This window comes from Rhinopithecus roxellana, chromosome 4 (assembly GCF_007565055.1).
Source record: "Rhinopithecus roxellana isolate Shanxi Qingling chromosome 4, ASM756505v1, whole genome shotgun sequence".
NCBI lineage: Eukaryota > Metazoa > Chordata > Mammalia > Primates > Cercopithecidae > Rhinopithecus > Rhinopithecus roxellana.
In genome coordinates this window covers 17611151-17630187 of record NC_044552.1, presented here as the reverse complement: position 1 = coordinate 17630187, position 19037 = coordinate 17611151, and the positions used below count along the sequence as shown (strand labels likewise).

The 19037-nt window shown below is 41.5% G+C and overlaps 2 protein-coding genes across 3 annotated transcripts in view; both read left to right on the top strand.

Annotated features, from left to right (window-relative positions):
- The window catches only part of HUS1B (HUS1 checkpoint clamp component B), a 35766-nt gene extending 17104 nt beyond the window's left edge, over positions 1–18662 (top strand). The window contains 3 exon segments of the mRNA XM_030928551.1: positions 17344–17438; positions 17613–18031; positions 18033–18662. Coding sequence (XP_030784411.1) covers positions 17642–18031; positions 18033–18494 — 852 coding nt within the window. The 5' untranslated portion in view covers positions 17344–17438; positions 17613–17641 and the 3' untranslated portion in view covers positions 18495–18662.
- EXOC2 (exocyst complex component 2) overlaps positions 1–19037 on the top strand; it is a 199342-nt gene that overhangs the window by 17076 nt on the left and 163229 nt on the right. The gene's annotated exons all lie outside the window — the stretch shown is intronic.

Genomic DNA, 19037 nt, shown 5'->3' with positions numbered 1-19037 from the left:
AAATATATGACTATCCACTGCTGCAGTTTCATAGCTTAACTTTTGAGCCAAATACTGTTGAGGCTTCAGTGGTACTAATTTAATGGAACACTAACCAGTGCAAATAAAAGACAATTGTATTATTATCTTTTTTCTTTGATAAATGTGAATTTTTTTTGAGATGGAGTCTCACTTTTGTCACCCAGGCTGGAGTGCAATGGTGCAATCTTGCCTCACTGCAACCTCTGTCTCCCAGATTCAAGTGATTCTCCTGCCTCAGCCTCCTGAGTAGCTGGTATCACAGGCGCCCGCCACCATGCCCGGCTAGTTTTTTTGTATTTTTAGTACAGATGGTTTTCACCATGTTGGCCAGGCTGGTCTTAAAACTACTGACCTCAAGTGATCTGCCCGCCTTGGCCTCCCAAAGTGCTGGGATTACAGGAGTGAGCCCCCACGCCCGGTCGTGAATTTTAAAACAGAGTCTACAAACTTAATGAAATTTACCTTATCATTTAGATCACATGCACTAAAGCTCTTAGTAATTTGTAAAATGTACTTTAATTTTATAAGAATGCAACTTACTTATGTAAATATTGAAAACAAAACTCTTACAGTTTCTGGTCTGAGACGTAAGGAGCTTGGAGATCACCACTCTAATCCTCACAATAAGGAAAAAGCTAAACAAACTGAAAATCAGCCGCTTTTCTTATATCCATCGGAAAATTGAGGTCACAGGGTAAACTACTGTCCCCCAAATAAGAGAGACAACAGGCAGATACAGAGCAGATACTTCTTAGTTGGGATGAAAATTTCTGTGGGAAACCAGTATTGAGTTGCTTTAACCAATATAACCAATACAGCATATCCAGCTTTGAACAAAAAATGACAGGGCAAAAACTAAAGACATCAAGCCCATTTTGAAGAAACAGAGCGAGCATTAGAACCAGATTGAGATGTGGTGAGGACGTTAGGATGATCAAACCAGTAATTTAAAACAGCTGTGATTACGTGCTGAGGGCGCTGATGGGAAAAGTGGATAACACACAACAGATCAGTAATGTGAATAGAGAGATGGAGACTTGAAGAAGGAATAGAAAAGAAATGGTAGAAATAACTTACAGAAGAGAAGAGTGCCTTTGATGGGCACATCAGTAGACCGGACATGGCTGAGGAAAGAATCAGTGAACTGGAAGAAATGTAGAGTCTTCAGAAACTATAATAGAGAAAAAAGGTTGAAGAAAATGGAATGGAACATCCAAGAATTGTGGGACAGTTACACAAAGTATAATATATGTGTAGTGGGAACCAAGAAGGGGAAGGAAGAAAAGAACAGAAGAAATATTTGCCGTAATAATGGCTGAGAGTTTTTCGTAATTAATGATAGTCCCAGATCTGGAAAGCTCAGAGAACAGTAGGCAAGAAAGTACCAATAAATAAATAAATAAATAAAATAAAAAATAAAAAATCGACACTTAGCATACTGTATTCAAACTGTAGAAAAATACAAAACAAAATACTGAAGGGTACTGAAGGAGGCTGGGGTTAGGGATGAAATGGACACCTTACATAAAGAGAGACGAGAATGGAAATTACATCAGACTTCTTTTCAGCAACCATGCAAGCAAGTAAGGAAAAAAGACCCACCTACATAGAATTCCTCATCCAGTGAAATTATCCTTCAGACATGAAGGAGAAATAAACATTTTTCCAGACAAAATTGAGGAGATTTATTGCCATTAGATTTGCTGTAACTAGTAAGTTAAAATGTTAAAACTTGTTCTTCAGAGAGAAGCAAAATGATATAGATCAAGTACTTGAATCTGAAAAATTCAAGGAGGAGTTTTAGAGAAGGAATAAATGAAGTGCTTCTGGGTTCCTTCCCCTCAGGTCCTGGCCCCCGGCACCATGCCTAGCACCCACACCCCCGTTGATGCTGAATGATATGGATGTGGAATGTAATGAATTGTTGGCTTAAAAAACAAATACAGTGTTGTTGTTGTTGTTGTTTTGAGACAGTCTCACTCTGTCACCCAGACTCGGCTCACTGCAACCTCCACCTCCCAGGTTCAAGTGATCCTCCTGCCTCAGCCTCCCGAGTAGCTGGGACTACAGGAGTGCATCACCATGCCTGGCTAGTTTTTGTACTTTTAATAGAGACGGGCTTTCGCCGTGTTGGCCAGACTGGTCTCTAACCCCTGACCTCAAGTGATCTGCCTGTCTTGGCCTCACAAAGTGTTGGGATTACAGGCATGAGTTACCGTGCCCAGGCTTAATTTTTTTTTTTTTTTTTTTTTTTTTGAGATGGAGTCTCATGATGTTACCTAGGCTGCTCTTGAACTCCTGGGCTCAGGTGGTCCTTCTGCCTCAGCCTCCTAAGTAGCTGGGACTGCAGGTCTGCACCACTGTGCCTGGCTGAAAAAGACTTACTTTCTTGACCTACAGTTGCAACTTCTACATTTAAAGATACCCCAATGGATGTAGCAAGTTCCCTGACTCATGGAAAAGAGGAATTTATTCCAGACACTTGGCAAAACTCTAAATAAGAAACGAAAATGTGTCTTACCCTCAGCTCTATAGATGTTAATAGTTACCTTATTGTGTCTTAGGCAACAGAACATTTTCTTATGTGATGGGAGTTGTGGCATCATTTTGAGACCAATCATTCGGAGATTAAAGAGAAAGGAATTGAATATTTTCAGGGTAGACACTATGAGTTTTTAAAAGTCAAAATTACAGATTTTCAGACTGGAGGGAAGCATTCTGTGGATTTAATTTGCCACATTGAAAAGGATTGATCACTTTCACCTGTGTGAACAGAAAGCCCTTTGAAGTCCTCCTCCCTGTTTTTTTTTTTTTTTTTTTTTTTAATTAAAAAAAAAGTTCTTCAGACCAAAAATGAGAAAACCACAGTGGATTATCCTCAGCTGTGATTGGTCCATTTCTTTCTATGACCTCAGTAGGAGTCATTATTGTAAAATGCCAAGCACTTGTTTTAGTCCCTGGCTCTGCCTAAGTTTTTGGCCCAAGGCAAAATCCAACAGATAGTACTGCCCCCAGAAGGGGATCCTGCACAGGGACATACAGCCAAAGAACCTGCTAGTGTGGACGCTGAACCGAACTTCACGTTTTGCAGACTTTGGCTTTAACGTCAAGCTCACCTTCGGCAACAGGGTAGATAACTTCTGTGTCAGTGCTTCTTACACTGTCCCGGAACTCTTGTAGGCAACATACGCAAAAGTACGATGGCTCTGCAGTGGATGTGGGCAGCCTGGGAGTCTCTATGCAGTGGTCAGTGGTCATCAGGTTTCTGTCTTACAATGGACAGAACTATTACAGAGCTTCCAAGCAGGTATATACCACATTCCCTTTACATGTCTATGGAATATTCCTGCTCCCTAAAGAAATTCCTGCTCCCAAACCCAGTAAGAGAGGCACTTCACAGGAAATCATGAGGGACCCACGGATAAATGTGGGCTATGAAGAGGAACTGAAACTACATCCAGCCACTCCCTGACTCCAAGGACCCCTGGCACACTGAGTTAATGCTGTCCTTGGGCTACATGTAAGGGAAATTCTGGACTCATTAATGGGCTACCGGACACGTCAGCTGGAGGGCCACACCATCACTGTGAAGTCCTTTCCTTAGCCGATCCCAGCAGCTGTTGCAGTCTTTCTCCATCCTTCCAGGTAGAGCCTAGGGTCTCTGCCAGCCCAAAGCAGCGAGCCTGCTCTTCCCACATTTTCTTTTTCCTCTAATAGAAAGTCAATGGCTTGAGGAGGATCAGGAGTCAGGTTGAAAGAACAGCAGAAGAGTCAAAGTGCTGCCAGTGCTCGGCCTCCCCTGGAGATGAAGACTGGCCCAGCACAGCCTCCAGCATGGCCTTGTGGCCACCCCTCCACCCACAGCACTAGCAGCAGTGGTGGAACCCCAGACAGAATCAGCTGTTCCTAGGGTGTGTCCTCCAAAGGAGACTCCCTTCGTACTGGGCAGCTTTGGTTAGGACCAGCAGAATTTGCCAGAATGTATAACCTCAGCCATTGCCTCTAGCAACATTCAGGGCTGGCAGGGGACCACAGGAGGTTCCTTGTCTCCCTCCACAGACACCTGTGTTCAGGTTGGCTGGAAAGATCTGGCATGTAGTTGGAATGTGGGGAGTTCAAGCTGTGCTTGCTGCATTTCACATGGAGCAGGAAGATCCTGAGCTCCATGGAGTCCAAGGACATGGTGCAGGAGATCAGCCAGGTGCGGGATGCAGACAGTTTGCAGGTGGTAATACTTGTCCTTGAGGAGCAGACATACCAGTTAGAGGTTCATTCGTAAGCATTTATTCAGCACCTTCATGTGCCTCGCACCACGTAGGTAATAAAGAAATGCAGTCAGCTCTCCATATCCATGGTTTCTGCATGGACAGATTCAACCAACTACAGATGGAAAATATTCAGAAAAAACAATGCAGCAATAAAAAATAACAAAAACAGTACAGTTTGATAATTTACATTGTATTGTGTATTGTAAGTAATCTAGGGATGATTAGTAATCTAGAGTATGCTGGTGGATGCGCGTGGGTTATATGCAAATACTGTGCAGTTTTATGTAGGGAACCTGAGAATCCCCAGATTTTGGTAACCACAGAATGTCCCAGGACCGATTACTCGTAGATCCCAAGAGACCACTCTTATCTCTCCTTTTACTGATTGAATGGTAGAGATAAGTATAGAGGGGGTGCAATTAATCTAGCCTGGGGCTGAGGGAGGTTAGGTTGGTGGGGAGTGAGGTGAGGGAAGGTGTAGCTTCCTACAGAAAGTGATGACTGAATGAGTGGATGGTGGAAGCTAGTTGGCTAAGGAGCAGGTGGGATGGGTGTTGAGAGACCTGATGCTGAGGATGACAGCAGAATGCAGATTTCAGCAGTGAGCACAGGGCTCTGCAGGCAATGAGAAGAGCACTTCTTTCACCTGAAAAGGTAGGGCAGAGGAATTAAGTTCTGGAATGCTGGAGGCCAACAGAGGGAGAAATCATGCATCACCCAGAAAAGAGTGTGGGAAACAATGAGGGGACTGTAGGGGAGACATGATAGAGGCACAGCATGGCTGAGTCTCTTCCTGGGAATGACTTTAGCATTAATGCCTGAAAATTTTCCAAAATTATAATAGACAACTATCCATAGATCCTGGGAGCTCAGAGAACATGGAGCAAGACAAATACCAAAAATCTACACTCAAACATATCCTATTCCAATTGCAGAAAATCAAAAACCAATAGAAACTCTTGAAAGAAGCACCTTACTATAGGGGAGCACAGATAAGAGTCATATGAGATGTCTCTTCAGAAACCATGCGAGGAAGAATAGAGTGAAGTGAAATAAAGTGCTGAATGAAAAAAACCCAGTGTATTAGGGCTTTCCAGAGAAACCGAATCAACAGGATATGGGTGGGTGGATGGATGGACAGATGGATGGATGGGAGGGAATTTATTAGGGGAACTGTCTGACATGACTGTGGAGGCTGAGAAGTCCCATGACAGGTGTTGGCAAGCCGAAGTTTGAAGCTCTCAGAACCGGGGAGCCTACAGTGTATCTGTCAGTCTGAGGCCAAAGGCCTCAGAACCTGGGGGTGGGGGTCACTGGTATAAGCCTGGGAATCCAAAGCTCAGAAGACCACGGCATTCTGGTGACTCAAGAGCAGGAAAAGACGGGTGTCCCAGTTCCAGAAAAGAGAGAATTTGCCTTTTCTCTGCCTTTTCGATCAAGACCCTCAACCGGCTTTGGGGTGCCTGCTCACAATGGGTGAGGACAGAGCTTTCTTACTCAGTCCACTGATTCAAATGCCAGTTACTTCCCCAAACACCCTCACAGACACACCGAGAAATAATGCTTTACCAGCTCAGCTGTCTGGGTATCTCTTCTTCCAGTCATCACACTTATCACCGTCAAATTCTGTATACAAATGAAATTATCCTTCAGAAGTGAACGAGAAATACTTTCTCAGATAAACAAAAGTTGAGGAACTTTGTTACCAGTAAACCTTCCTTGTAAGAAACACTAAAAGATACTCATCCAAAAACAACAAAACGATGATGATGTAGACTAGAAACTCAGATCTACACGAAGAAAGGAGGAGCATTGTAGATGAATGAAGGTAAAATACAGTCTTAGTTTTTCTTATTCTTTATTGATCTGACAGACAACAGTTTGTTCTGAAGAATAACAGCAACAAAACGTATGGTGATTATAGCTTATAGATAATTAAAATGAATGACACCAGTGTTGTAAGGGATGAGAAGAAGAAAGTGGGAATACTGTTATAAGGTACTTCCACTATCCATGAATGGGGAAAGTGTTACTTGAGAGTGAACTTGGTGTAGTTACAAATGCATATTGCAAACTCTAAGATAGCCACTGAAAAAACGTTTGTTTGTTGTTGTTGTTGTTTTTTAACATAATTGCTATGCTAAGAGAAGAGGGAAAATGGGACTTTTAAGGCAGTGAAAGTATTCGGTATGATACTGTAATGTTGGATACATGCAATTATAAGTTATACATTTGTCAAAACTCCTAAAATGTACAACACAAAGAGCCCCCATGTGAACTGTGGAACTTAGTTAATGGTGCATCAGTATTGGCTCATCAGTTATAACAGTGGCCACACTAGTGCAAGATGTTAATAACAGAGGAAACAGAAGGGACTGGTAGCGAAGGGGTAGATGGAAACTCTTAATTTCGATTTAATTTTTCTGTAAACTTAATAAAACTGCTCAGAAAAAAAGGTTGTAAAGTGCCAAAACAAAACAGCAAAGCACCAAGTTTCCCAATTCTAAATAATAATTTAATAGACCTAAATTTTCTGGAAGGGATGCCGAACAGTTTTTGAAATTCCTATTGTAAACATTAGTAACATTTGAATCATTTGCTCAGCTTTGCATCAGTGTGACCCCCATGGTGAAGACGCCTTTACCTATTTTCCAGTGGCTTTGACTTTTCCTCCTAGTTTCTGATATATTCCAGTCAATAGGAGGAAAATACCAGTGCTGGAAATAAGAGAAGTGTCTTCTACATCTGAAAATTAAGGAGTTACAGCTGAAAATGTTTCATGTGAGAATGTTATTGGGAGAAAGGATGCTGACTGACCAGCACCTAACGAATTGGCACACTCTTTTTGTGAAGGGCAATATAGTATTTTTTGGCCATGAGGTCTCAGTTGCTATTGCTCAGGTGTACTCTTTTAGTGAGAAAGCAGCCTTAGATGACATGGAATCAAATGAATGTGGCTGTGTTCTGATAAAACTTTATTCACACGAATAGGTAGCAGACTGGATTTCTCTTGATGACTGTAATTTCTTGACTCTTATTTTTATTTGTATTTTCTGTAAGTTATTGGGATACAGGTAGTATTTGGTTACATGAGTAAGTTATCTAGTGGTGATTTGTGAGATTTTGGTGCACCCATCACCCAAGCAGTATACACTGCACTATATCCTGTAGTCTTTTATCCCTCACCTCCCTCCCCTTCTTCCCCCCAAGTACCCAAAGTCCATTGTATCATTCTTATGCCTTTGCATCCTCATAGCTTAGATCCCACATATCAGTGAGAACATACGATGTTTGGTTTTCCATCCCTGATTTAATTCTCTTAGAATAACAGTCTCTAATCTCGTCCACATCACTGCAAATGCTGTTAATTCATTCCTTTTTATGGCTGCATAGTATTCCATCATATATACATACCACAGTTTCTTTATCGACTCAATGATTGATGGGCATTTGGGTTTTCCACGATTTTGCAATTGTGAATTGTGCTGCTATAAACATGTGCACAGGTATCTTTTTTGAGTATTGAGTTATTTTGCTCTGGGTGGATCCCCAGTAGTGGGATTGCTCAATCAAATGGTAGTTCTACTTTTAGTTCTTTAAGGAATCTCCACACTGTTTTCCAGAGCAGCTGTACTAGTTTGCATTCCCACCGGTAGTGTAGAAGTGTTCCCTGTTCACCGCATCCGGACCAACATCTACTGTTTTTTGATTCTTTGATTTTTTGATTATGGCCATTGTTGTAGGAGTAAGATGGTATCGCACTGTGGTTCTGATTTGCATTTCCCTGATCATTAGTGATGTGGAGCATTTTTTCATGTGTGTGTTGGCCATTTGTGTATCTTCTTTTGAGAGTTGTTTATTCATGTCCTTAGCCCACTTTTTGATGGGAGTGTTTTTTTTTTTTTCTTACTGATTTGTTTGAGTTCACTGTAGATTCTGGATATTAGTCCCTTGTCAGATGTACAGATTGTGAAGATGTTCTCCCACTCTGTGGGTTGTCTGTTCACTCTGCTGTTTCTTTTGCCATGCAAAAGCTCTTTAGTTTAATTAGGTCCCAGCTATTTACTTTTGTTTTTACTGTCTTTGCTTTTGGATTCTTGGTCATGAAATCCTTGTCTAAGCCAATGTCTAGAAGGGGTTTTCCAACATTATCTTCTAGAATTTTTATGGTTTCAGGTCTTAGGTTTAAGTCCTTAATCCACCTTGAGTTGACTTTTGTATAAGATGAGAGATGAGGATCCAGTTTCATTCTCCTACATGTGGCTAGCCAGTTATCCTAGCATCATTTGTTGAAATGGGTGTCCTTTCCCCATTTTATGTTTTTGTTTACTTTGTTGAGGATCAGTTGGCTGTAAGTGTTTGACTTTACTTCTGAGTTCTCTATTCTGTTCCACTGGTCTGTGTGTCAGTACCACACTGTTTTGGTGACTATGGCCTTATAGTATAGTTTGAAATCAGGTAGTGTGGTACCTCCAGATTTGTTGTTTTTGCTTAGTCTTGCTTTGGCTATGTGGGCTCTTTCTTGGTTCCATATGAATTTTAGAATTGTTTTTCTAATTCTGTATAGAATGATGGTGGTATTTTGATGGAGATCGCATGGAATTTGTAGATTGCTTTTGATAGTATGGCCATTTTCACAATATTGATTCTACTCATCCATGAGCATGGGTTGTGTTTTCATTTTTTCGTGTCATCTGCAATTTCTTTCAGCAGGGTTTTGTAGTTTTCTCTGTAGAGGTCTTCTGAAAGACCTACCTTTTTGGTTAGGCATATTCCTAAGTATTTTATTTTATTTTTGCAGCTATTATAAAAGGGGTTGAGTTCTTGATTTGATTCTCCACTTGGTTGCTGTTGGTGTGTAGAAGAGCTACTGATTTGTGTACATTAATTTTGTATCTGGAAACTTTGCTGAATTCTTTTATCAGTTTTAGGAGCTTTCTGGTGGAGTCCTTAGAGTTTTCAAGGTAAATGATAATATCTTCAGCAAACAGTGACAGACTGACTTCCTCTTTACTGATTTGGATGCCTTTATTTCTTTCTCTTGTTTGATTGCTCTGGCTAGGACTTGCAGTACTGTTGAAGGGGAGTGGTAAGAGTGGGCATCCTTGTCTTTTTCCCATTCTCAGAGGGAATGCTTTCAACTTTTCCCCATTCAGTATTATGTTGGTTGTGGGTTTGTCATACATGTCTTTTATTACATTAAATATGTCGTTTGTATGCCAATTTTGCTGAGAGTTTTAATTATAAAGCGATGTTGAATTTTGTCAAATGCTTTTTCTGTCTCTGTTGAGATGATCATGTGATTTTTGTTTTTAATTCTATTTATGTGGTGTATCACATTTATTGACTTGTGTATGTTAAACTACCCCTGCATCCCTGGTATGAAACCCCCTTGATCATGGTGGATTATCTTTTTGATGTGTTGTTGGATTCAGTTAGCTTGTATTTTGTTAAGGATTTTAGCATCTGTGTTCATCAGGGATATTGGTCTGTAGTTTTCTTTTTTGGTCATGTCCTTTCCTGGTTTTGATACTGGGGTGATGCTGGCTTCATAGAATGAATTAGGGAGGGTTCCTTCTTTCTCTGTCTTGTGGAATGGTGTCAAAAGGATGGGTACCAGTTCTTCGAAGGTTTGCTAGAATTCTGCTGTGAATCCCTCTGGTCCTGGACTTTTCTTTGGTGGTAATTTTTAAATTACCATTTCAGTCTCGCTGCTTGTTATTTGTCTGTTCAGGACATCTATTTCTTCCTGATTTAAGCTAGGAGGGTTGTATTTTCCCAGGAATTTATCCGTCTCTTCTAGGTTTCTAGTTGATGTGTGTAAAGGTGTTCATAGTAGCCTTGAGGGATCGTTCGTATTTCAGTGGTGTCAGTTGTAATATCTCCTGTTGCATTTCTTAGTGAGATCATTTGGATTTTCTGCCTTCTTTTGTTGGTTAATCATGCTAACGGTCTGTCAATTTTATTTATCTTTTCAAAGAACCAGCTTTTGTTTTTTTTTTTGAAACAAAGTGTTGCTCTGGTGCCCAGGCTGGAGTGCAGTGACATGATCTCGGCTCACTGCAGCCTCCACCTCCCGGGTTCAAGCAGTTCTCCCGCCTCAGCGTCCTAGAACTAGCTTTTTGTTCCATTTATCTTTTGTATTTTGTTGGTGTTTTTCCAGTTTCATTTAAGTCTGCTCTGATCATGGTTATTTCCTTTCTTCCGCTGGGTTTGGGTTTGGATTGTTCTTGTTTCTCTAGTTCCTTGAGGTGTAGCCTTAGAGCATCTATTTGTGCTTTTTCTGACTTTTGATACAGGTGGTTGGAACTATGAATTTTCCTCATAGCACCACCTTTGCTGCATCCCAGAGGTTTGGATAGGTTGTTTCATTATTGTCATTATGTTCGAAGAATTTTTTAATTCCCATCTTGATTTTGTTTTTGACCCAATGCTCATTCAGGAGCAGGTTATTTAATTTCCATGTATTTGCATGGTTTTGAAGGTTCCATTTGGAGTTGATTTCCAGTTTTATTCCACTGTGGTCTGAGAGAGTGCTTGATATAATTTCAATTTTCTTAAATTTGTTGAGGCTCATTTTATGGCCTATCATATAGTCTGTCATGGAGAAGGTTCCGTGTGCTGCTGAATAGAATACATATTTTGCAATTGTTGAATGAAGTGTTAAGTGCATTTGTTCCAAGGTATCATTTAAATCCATTGTTTCTGTTGACTTTCTGTCTTGATGACCAGTGTAGTGCTGTCAGTGGAGTATTGAAGTCCCCACTACTATTGTGTTTCTGTCTGTCTCATTGCTTAGGTCTATTACTAATTGTTTTATACATTTGGGAACTCCAGTTTTAGGTGCATATATGTTTAGGATTGTGATATTTTCCTGTTGAATAAGGCCTTTTACCATTATGTAATTCTCCCTTTGTCTCTTTTAACTGCTGTTGCTTTAAAGTTTGTTTTGTGTGATACAAGAATAGCCACCCCTGCTGGCTTTTGGTGTCCATTTGCATGAAATGCCTTTTTCCACCCTTTACTTTATGTGAGTCCTTATGTGTTAGCTGAGTCTCCTGAAGGCAGCAGATCATTGGTTGGTGAGTTCTTATCCATTCTGTGGTTCTGTATCTTTTAAGTGGAGCATTTAGGCCATTTACATTCAATGTTAGTATTGAAATGTGAGGTACTGTTGCATTCATCATGCTGTTGCCTGTGTACTTTGTTTTTTTTTGTTTGTTTTGTTTTTGCTTTGTAACGTGTATTTCTGTTATAGGTCCTGTGTGATTTATGCTTTAAAGAGGTTCTGTTTTATTGTGTTTCCAGAATTTGTTTCAAGAGTTAGAGCTCCTTTTAGTAGTTCTTGTAGTGCTGGCTTGGTAATGGCGAATTCTCTCAGCGTTTGTTTGTCTGAAAGACTGTATCTTTCCTTCATATATGATGCCTAGTTTCAGTGGATACAGAATTCTTGGTTGATAATTGTTCTGTTTGAGGGGACTGAAGATAGGGCCTCAATCCCTTCTAGCTTGTAGGGTTTCTGCTGAGAAATCTGCTGTTATTCTGATAGGTTTTCCTTTATAGATTACCTGGTGCTTCTGTCTCACAGCTCTTAGTCTTAGCTCTTTCCTTAGTCAGAACTGGGTATAACCCAATGACAGTGTGCCTAGGTGATGATCTTTTTGCAGTGAATTTCCTGGGTGTTCTTTGTGCTTCTTGTATTTGGATGTCTGAGTCTGTAGCAGAACTGAGGACGTTTTCCATGATTGTTCCCCCAAAATACATTTTCCAAGCTTTTAGAATTGTCGTCTTCTTCAGGAATACTGATTATTAGGTTTGGTCATTTAACATAACCACAGACTCCTTGGAGACTTTGTTCATATTTTCTTCTTTTTTCTTTGTCATTGTTCGATTGGTTAATTTGTAGACCTTCGAGCTCTGAATTTCTTCCTTCTACTTGTTTGATTCTATTGCTGAGATTTTCCAGAGCATTTTACATTTCTAAAAATGTGTCCAAAGTTTCCTGAATTTTTGATTGTTTTTTCTTTAAGCTATCTATTTCCTTGAATATTTCTCCCTTCACTTTTTGTATTTATTTGATTTCCTTGCATTGGCTCCGCCTTTCCCTGATCTCTCCTTGATCAGCTTGATAACTAACCTCCTGAATTTTTTTCAGGTAAATCAGGGATTTCTTCATGGCTTGGATCCATTGCTGGTGAGCTAGTGTGATTTTGGGGGGATGCTGAAGAGCCTTGTTTCGTCATATTACCAGGGTTGGTTTTCTGGCTCCTTCTCGTTTGGGTAGCCTTCGTCGGAGGGAAGGTCTAGGGCTGAAGGCTGTCGCTCAGATTCTTTTGTCCCACAGAGTGTTCCCTTGATGTAGTACTCTCCCCCTTTTCCTGTGGATGTGGCTTCCTGTGAGCCAAACTGCATCATTGTTGTCTCTCTTCTGGGTCTAGCCACCTAGCGAGTCTACCTGGCTCTGCACTGGTACTGGGGGTTGCCTGCACAGAGTCCTGTGATGTGCACCATCTATGGTCTCTCAGCCGTGAATATCAGCGCTTGTTCCAGCGGAGGTGGCAGAAGGTGCAGTGGACTGCGTGAGGAGGGTCCTTAGCTTTGGTGGTTTAATGCTCTATTTTTGTGCTGGTTGGCCTTCTGCCAGGTGGTGCTTTCCAGAAAGCATCAGCTGTAGTAGTGTGGAGAGGGACAGGTGGGGGGGAGGGGGCCCTAGAACTCCCAAAGTTGTGTGTCCTTTGTCTTCGGCGACCAGGTTGGGTAGGGAAGGACAATCAGGTCGTGGGGGGGAGGGGGAATGTGTTGGGTGGGTCTTGGGGGATGGGGTGGAGTTGTGTACCTCGGGGCATTATGGCTGTCTCTGCTGAGTCATGCGGGTTGTCAGTGAAGTGGGGGAAAGCCTGCAGTCATAGGCCTCACCCACCCTCCCATGAAGGGCCGCAAAACTGAAGGGCTGGTCTCACAGCCACCATGTCCCGCCCACAACAGCCCCGAGTGGCAAGACGGGCTTAAAAATCTGCCCCAGGCTACCTGCTTCCCAGCTGTGAACTAAAAAGGCTGGGTTCTCTCCCTGCCTATGGAGTCTGCACACCGCATTTGCGTCCTCTCCCAAGTTCTGGCCAGGAGGCTTCTCACTCCGTTCAAATTGTTACAAAGTTCAGTTAGAGATTTCCTTCTCCCTGTGGAGTTGTACCCCCTGCTCCTCAGGCCACCTTCCAGATGAATCCCTGTGGTGCCAGCAGGAATGACCTGCAAGGGGACACACTGAGCTCCCAGGGCCTTTCTGCTGCTTCCTCTACCCCTGTATTTCACTCCCCTCTCCAAATTGACTCAGCTCCAGGTAAAGTCGGAAACTTCTCCCACAAACAGACCTTCAGCTTCTCCAGTGGGAGTGTGTGTTCCGGAGAGGAAGGTCTCCCTTTCCCACTTCCACAGTTGGGGCAGTCACAGTATTTGGATTGTCTTCTGGGTCCTGCAAGAGCAGTTTACTTCCTTCAGAGGGTCTGAGGTTACTGGTATTGTTCTTGCAGTCAATCTGGGGCTAAAATTCACAATGCGAGCCTTCCCATGCTGCTCTGTCTGGACCTGCGATCTAGTCTTGCCTCCTGTTGACACAATGATCTGTCCCCCAAATCCGTTTCCTGACTCTTGATCTAAAATGTGCATCAGGGAAGCTCACTAAATAAGTAAATAAAGAGATTCGACAAAAGAAACTTTAGTGCATTCCTCAAAATTTCCTGCAAGGTCAGATATTACAGGTAAACAGTTTAGATTTTGGTTTGTGATTTGGAAACCTAGCATGAGTGACTCCATTTTGAGTTGCTCTGTTGGGTGTAGTGCAGCAACTCAGTTCAAATCAGTGGCTTTTCATCATTTTATTTAATAATGCTATATGATCAAAGCTACAGGTAGGAAAAATAGTGGCTCTAAATGTTATTAAGCAAAGAGAATGAAAACAAATGGACTAAGTGTTCAGTCCAGAAAGGTAGGAAGGAAATAGCAAAATGCAAAAAGGAGTTAATACTGAAGTGGAAAGTGATGAATTTGATCATGGTTCTTCTGAAAAAAGAAAATAGAATTGACAACTTACGTCAAAGACTATAAAAATTAGTAAAAACAGTCATTGATTGGCACATCTAACCCTGAGAAAATAGATTTTTACATATAAAAGCATATTAAATTTGAAAATCAAAATGACATTTCTGACTTTCTCAAAATACAGTAAAATTGTCTTAAGACATACGGACATAGAAGCATGAAAGAAATTCCCAAACACTCATACCCAGCAAGGCACTAGAAATAGATGGTTTTAGAAGCTACTTATAGGAAACCTACAAGGAACAGATTATTCCTATACTATTTAAGCTACTATAAGGTGACAAGTCTGGGAAACTTCACATTCTTTCTGTAGGTGAAACATAGCTGCTGTGGATATAGAACTGCCCAATAATATTGAAATGTTGAATGTGTCTGGATACCAAAAGCAAATTAATAGTACAAGAGAAGATAATTCTAGACCAATTACAAGTAAAATTAAAGATGTAGAACTCCTAAATAGAATGTTAGCAAATCAAATCCAGGAGTGTTTAAAGGACTAGAACATGGAACCAAGTAGTGTTTATTCCTAGATTATAGAGTAATTCAGTAATTGGAAATCTATTACTTTAATTTGCTATATTTGAAGGATGATGAAAAACTATTTGATAAAATTTAATACCCATTCCTAATTTAAAAAATAGAACCCCAAGAAATTAAGACTAGATAAATATTTTGTGTACATAATAAAGTATTAATAGCAAACATCATGTTAATGGTGAAATGTTAGAGCATGGATTATCAACAGGAGGAATAATTCTTGAGGGGACAAAATAAATTTTGACATAAGTAAAGATATACATATAGTATATAATACAGATATATATTATATTAATGGTATTATTAATAAAATTTCATGGAGGGCAATTAGGGAAAAAACCTAAAAAGACTCTTGGGGGCACTAATGACAGTTTGGGAAACGCTGCTCTAGAGGATTCCTCATTAGTTACAAATAAGACAGAGATGCTAGTACCACTGTTATTCAGCAGTGTTTTGAAAATTACATCAAACACAATGTCAGTTAAATAAATGACATAAACCTTGAAGAGTAAAAGCCATAATTATAGTACATGAAGATTGTAAGATTTTCTGCATAAGAAACATAAAAGACCAGTTGAAAAATTATTTCAGGAGAGCTCAGTGACTTGACTGACTTCAAGATACTATATATTATGTGAACTCCCCAAGAACAGAACTGAATAATTCATTGACAGTCAAAAAAATGGTTTGAATAAGTGGGAGGATTTAATGTAAATATTTTAAATATCCTGGCTAGGTGCGGTGGCACACACCTGTAATCCCAGCACTTTGAGAGGCCAAGGCGGGCAGATCACTTGAGATCAGGAGTTGGAGACCAGCCTGGTCAACATGGTAAAACCTCGTCTTTACTAAAAATACAGAAGTTAGCCGGGCGTGGTGATAGGCACCTGTAATCCCAGCTACTCAGGAGGCTGAGGCAAGAGAATCACTTGAACCCGGGAGGCAGAGGTTGCAGTGAGCTGAGATCGCATCATTGCACTCTAGCCTGGGTGACAAGAGTGAGATTTTGTCTCAAAAAAAAAATTAAAAAATAAATATATATATATTTTTTATATATATACAAAATATCCTGAAATTATCTTGCAATTTATACATTTCATACATTCATGTAAAAATTTGTGTTGAACACCAGTTGCATGGCAGATACTGTTCTAAATGCTGGCTGTCCAGTGGTATATAGAACAAATAAGAACTCCTCTAAGTTACATTATTGTGGTTAGAGCTAGACAGCAAACAAAGAAGTGTGAGTATCTTCTATGTCAGGGTGGTGATAATTCCCAGCAAAATTCTAGGAAGATTATTTTTAGACTCTGACAAAAAATTTTGGAGTTCATCTGGAGCAATATCTGTGAGACAATGAGAGAAGTTCTGAAAGATTGTCCTATTCGATATTGAAATATAGAAACTAAATTACTGGTACAGGTGCAAGATAGGGCAGTGGGAGAAAATATAGAGAGGGCCAGGAAACATTGAGGCAAAAATGAGAATTTTTTGTCTAAAATAAAATTGATATTTGAGATTAGTGGAGAAGTGGATTGTTTAGTGAATTGTGTGTATCAGCTAGGTATTCGGCACTCCAAGATTTCAACTGAGTCAAACAACTAAGTCATAAAAACAGATAACATTAAAGTACCAGAAACAGGACTTTGAAAGCATGACCCTAGAAGTAGTAGAGAAAAGGTCAATAGGTTTGACATGAAAAAAGATTCAATATTTCCCAAGAGCAAAGAGTACCAAAAACAGTGTGAAAAGTCACATGATAAACTGGGGAAGATATTTACAGTACATGCAATGGACAGAGGGTCAATGTTCTTGCTAGATATCTTGAAATCAAGAAAAATAAACTCAATAAAAAGATGCGAAGGCCATAAAATGGAATTCACACACAGTGCAAGTCGAATTTTTTTTTTTTTTTTTGCCTGCCAGAGTGCTACAGATGAAACAGATTGCTAATACCCAGTGTTGCTGGTGTGCTAGAGTGTTCATGCAGCTTTCTGCAGACCAGTTTGAGAATATTTATTAGGATTTTAAAAGTGCATTCATTGACCAGCACTTCACTTCGGAATTTAACGCAAGGAAATAGTTGGATAAATGGGCAAAACTATTTTGTACAAAAATATTCATTGTGTTCATAATAGCAAAAAATTGGAAATCATCTAAATGCCACTTGTGTTCTGACTCTATACATTGGAAAACTGAGCAGCCATGAAAATGATGTAGATTTGTTTCACCAACATGGAGAGATGCCTGTTACATATTTTATGTGTGAAGATGAGGTTGTAAAGTGTGTGCCTAGTATGCTATCATTTCTTAAGACCCGTGGAACTGTATCTTCATGTACGATTGATGAAGATGGTATCAGTGTGTATACCAAAGAGATTGAAAGTGGTTATTTATCTGAGTGATGATTTTGCCTTCATAGGGGTGAGAATACTGAGGAGTGTCAGCAGTGGAATGCCTACTCTTCTTATAACCGGAGCGGAAACGGAAGCATTTTGCGAGAGGGCTGGAGGGCAGGTGAGAACGGTGTGGGCGCGCCCTACCGTGGCTCCAGGCCTGGGGCTGCGGAACCCAGAACAGAGCCCGGAACCCGAGTGCCTGCCCTGCTGGGGCCCGGAGGGAGGGCGGGGAGGGCAGCGCCGGGGACCCCAGCGGACCGGAAGGACTTGTGGCACGCGGCATCCCCCTCAGAGGCCCGGAGCTGCCTTCGCTGTGGCGTCATGAAGTTTCGCGCCAAGATCACCGGCAAGGGCTGTCTAGAGCTGTTCATCCACGTCAGCTGCACCGTCGCGAGGCTGGCGAAGGTCTGCGTGCTCCGCGTGCGCCCTGACAGCCTGTGCTTCAGCCCCGCGGGCTTCCACGGCCTCCGTGAGGCCGGGCTGTGGTGCGAGGCCGGGCTGTGGTGCGAGGTGCGGCGGGGGGCCTTCCAGCAGTTTCGCATGGAAGGTGTCTCGGAAGACCTCGATGAGATCCACCTGGAGCTGACGGCGGAGCACCTGTCCAGGGCGGCGAGAAGCGCCGCGGGCGCGTCCTCCCTGAAGCTGCAGCTGACCCACAGGCGCCGCCCCTGCCTCACGGTGGCGGTGGAGCTGGCCTCGTCCCTGGGCCTGCGCTCGCCGCGTGGTGCACGAGCTGCCCGTGCAGGTGCTTCCCCGAGGGGCGTGGCGAGCCTGCCTGCCGCCCAGCCTGCGCGCCGCCGACGCCAGCATCTACCTGCCGCGCTGGAGGACGCTGCGGAGCATCGTGGAGAGGATGGCGAACGTGGGCGATCACGTGCTGGTGGAAGCAAACCTCAGGGGCAGGATGACCCTGAGTATGGAGACGGAGGTGGTGTCTATTAAAAGTTACTTTAAAAATCTTGGAAACCCTCCGGAGTCGGCTGGTGCGCCTCCAAACGGAGACCTGGAGAGCGTGGTGCAAGTGCGGGTAGATAATCGGAAACTCCTGCAGTTCTTGGAGGGACAGCAAATAAATCCTACGGTGGCCTTATGCAATATTTGGGACAATAGTCTTCTTCAGCTTGTTTTGGTTCAAGAAGATGTCTCTCTTCAGTATTTCATTCCTGCTTTGTAAAAATTCAGCCAGCTTAGATTTCTGTTTTTTAAGCTTACGATCTTTTCAAAACTGAAACAGACCCTGAGTTAATTGGGTTGAAAGTTTGCACCTTCTCTGACTTATACAGGACGTATATTTTGTTGAGCCCTTCCTCCTTTGCAAAATTTATATTAAAACATTGATAAAACAGTTGGGTAGTTTATGTTTTTGTTTACTGAGTTTGTCAGTTTTTTTCCTGCTTAAGATTCTAACAAGAAAATTATTCTTCAACTCTTTTTTTCGGGGGGAAAAACAGGGTTGTAATGAAATAAATATTTTTGAATCCTGAAACAGTTGCATCAGTATTTTATTATAAAATGCTGCTGTGTAAAGCAGGAAAGTTCTCGTTTTAAAATATGCATAAATGTTTTACGAGGGTATTTCTTATGTAGAGAGCTGAGTATATCTGCAAGATGAAAGGTATTTAGCGTGTGTGCGCATTACATATTCTTTGTTAAGCTGTGTTTTGTCATAGGATATATCAAAGAATATCAGTATACGTGGTTTTGAGATTTATTATCT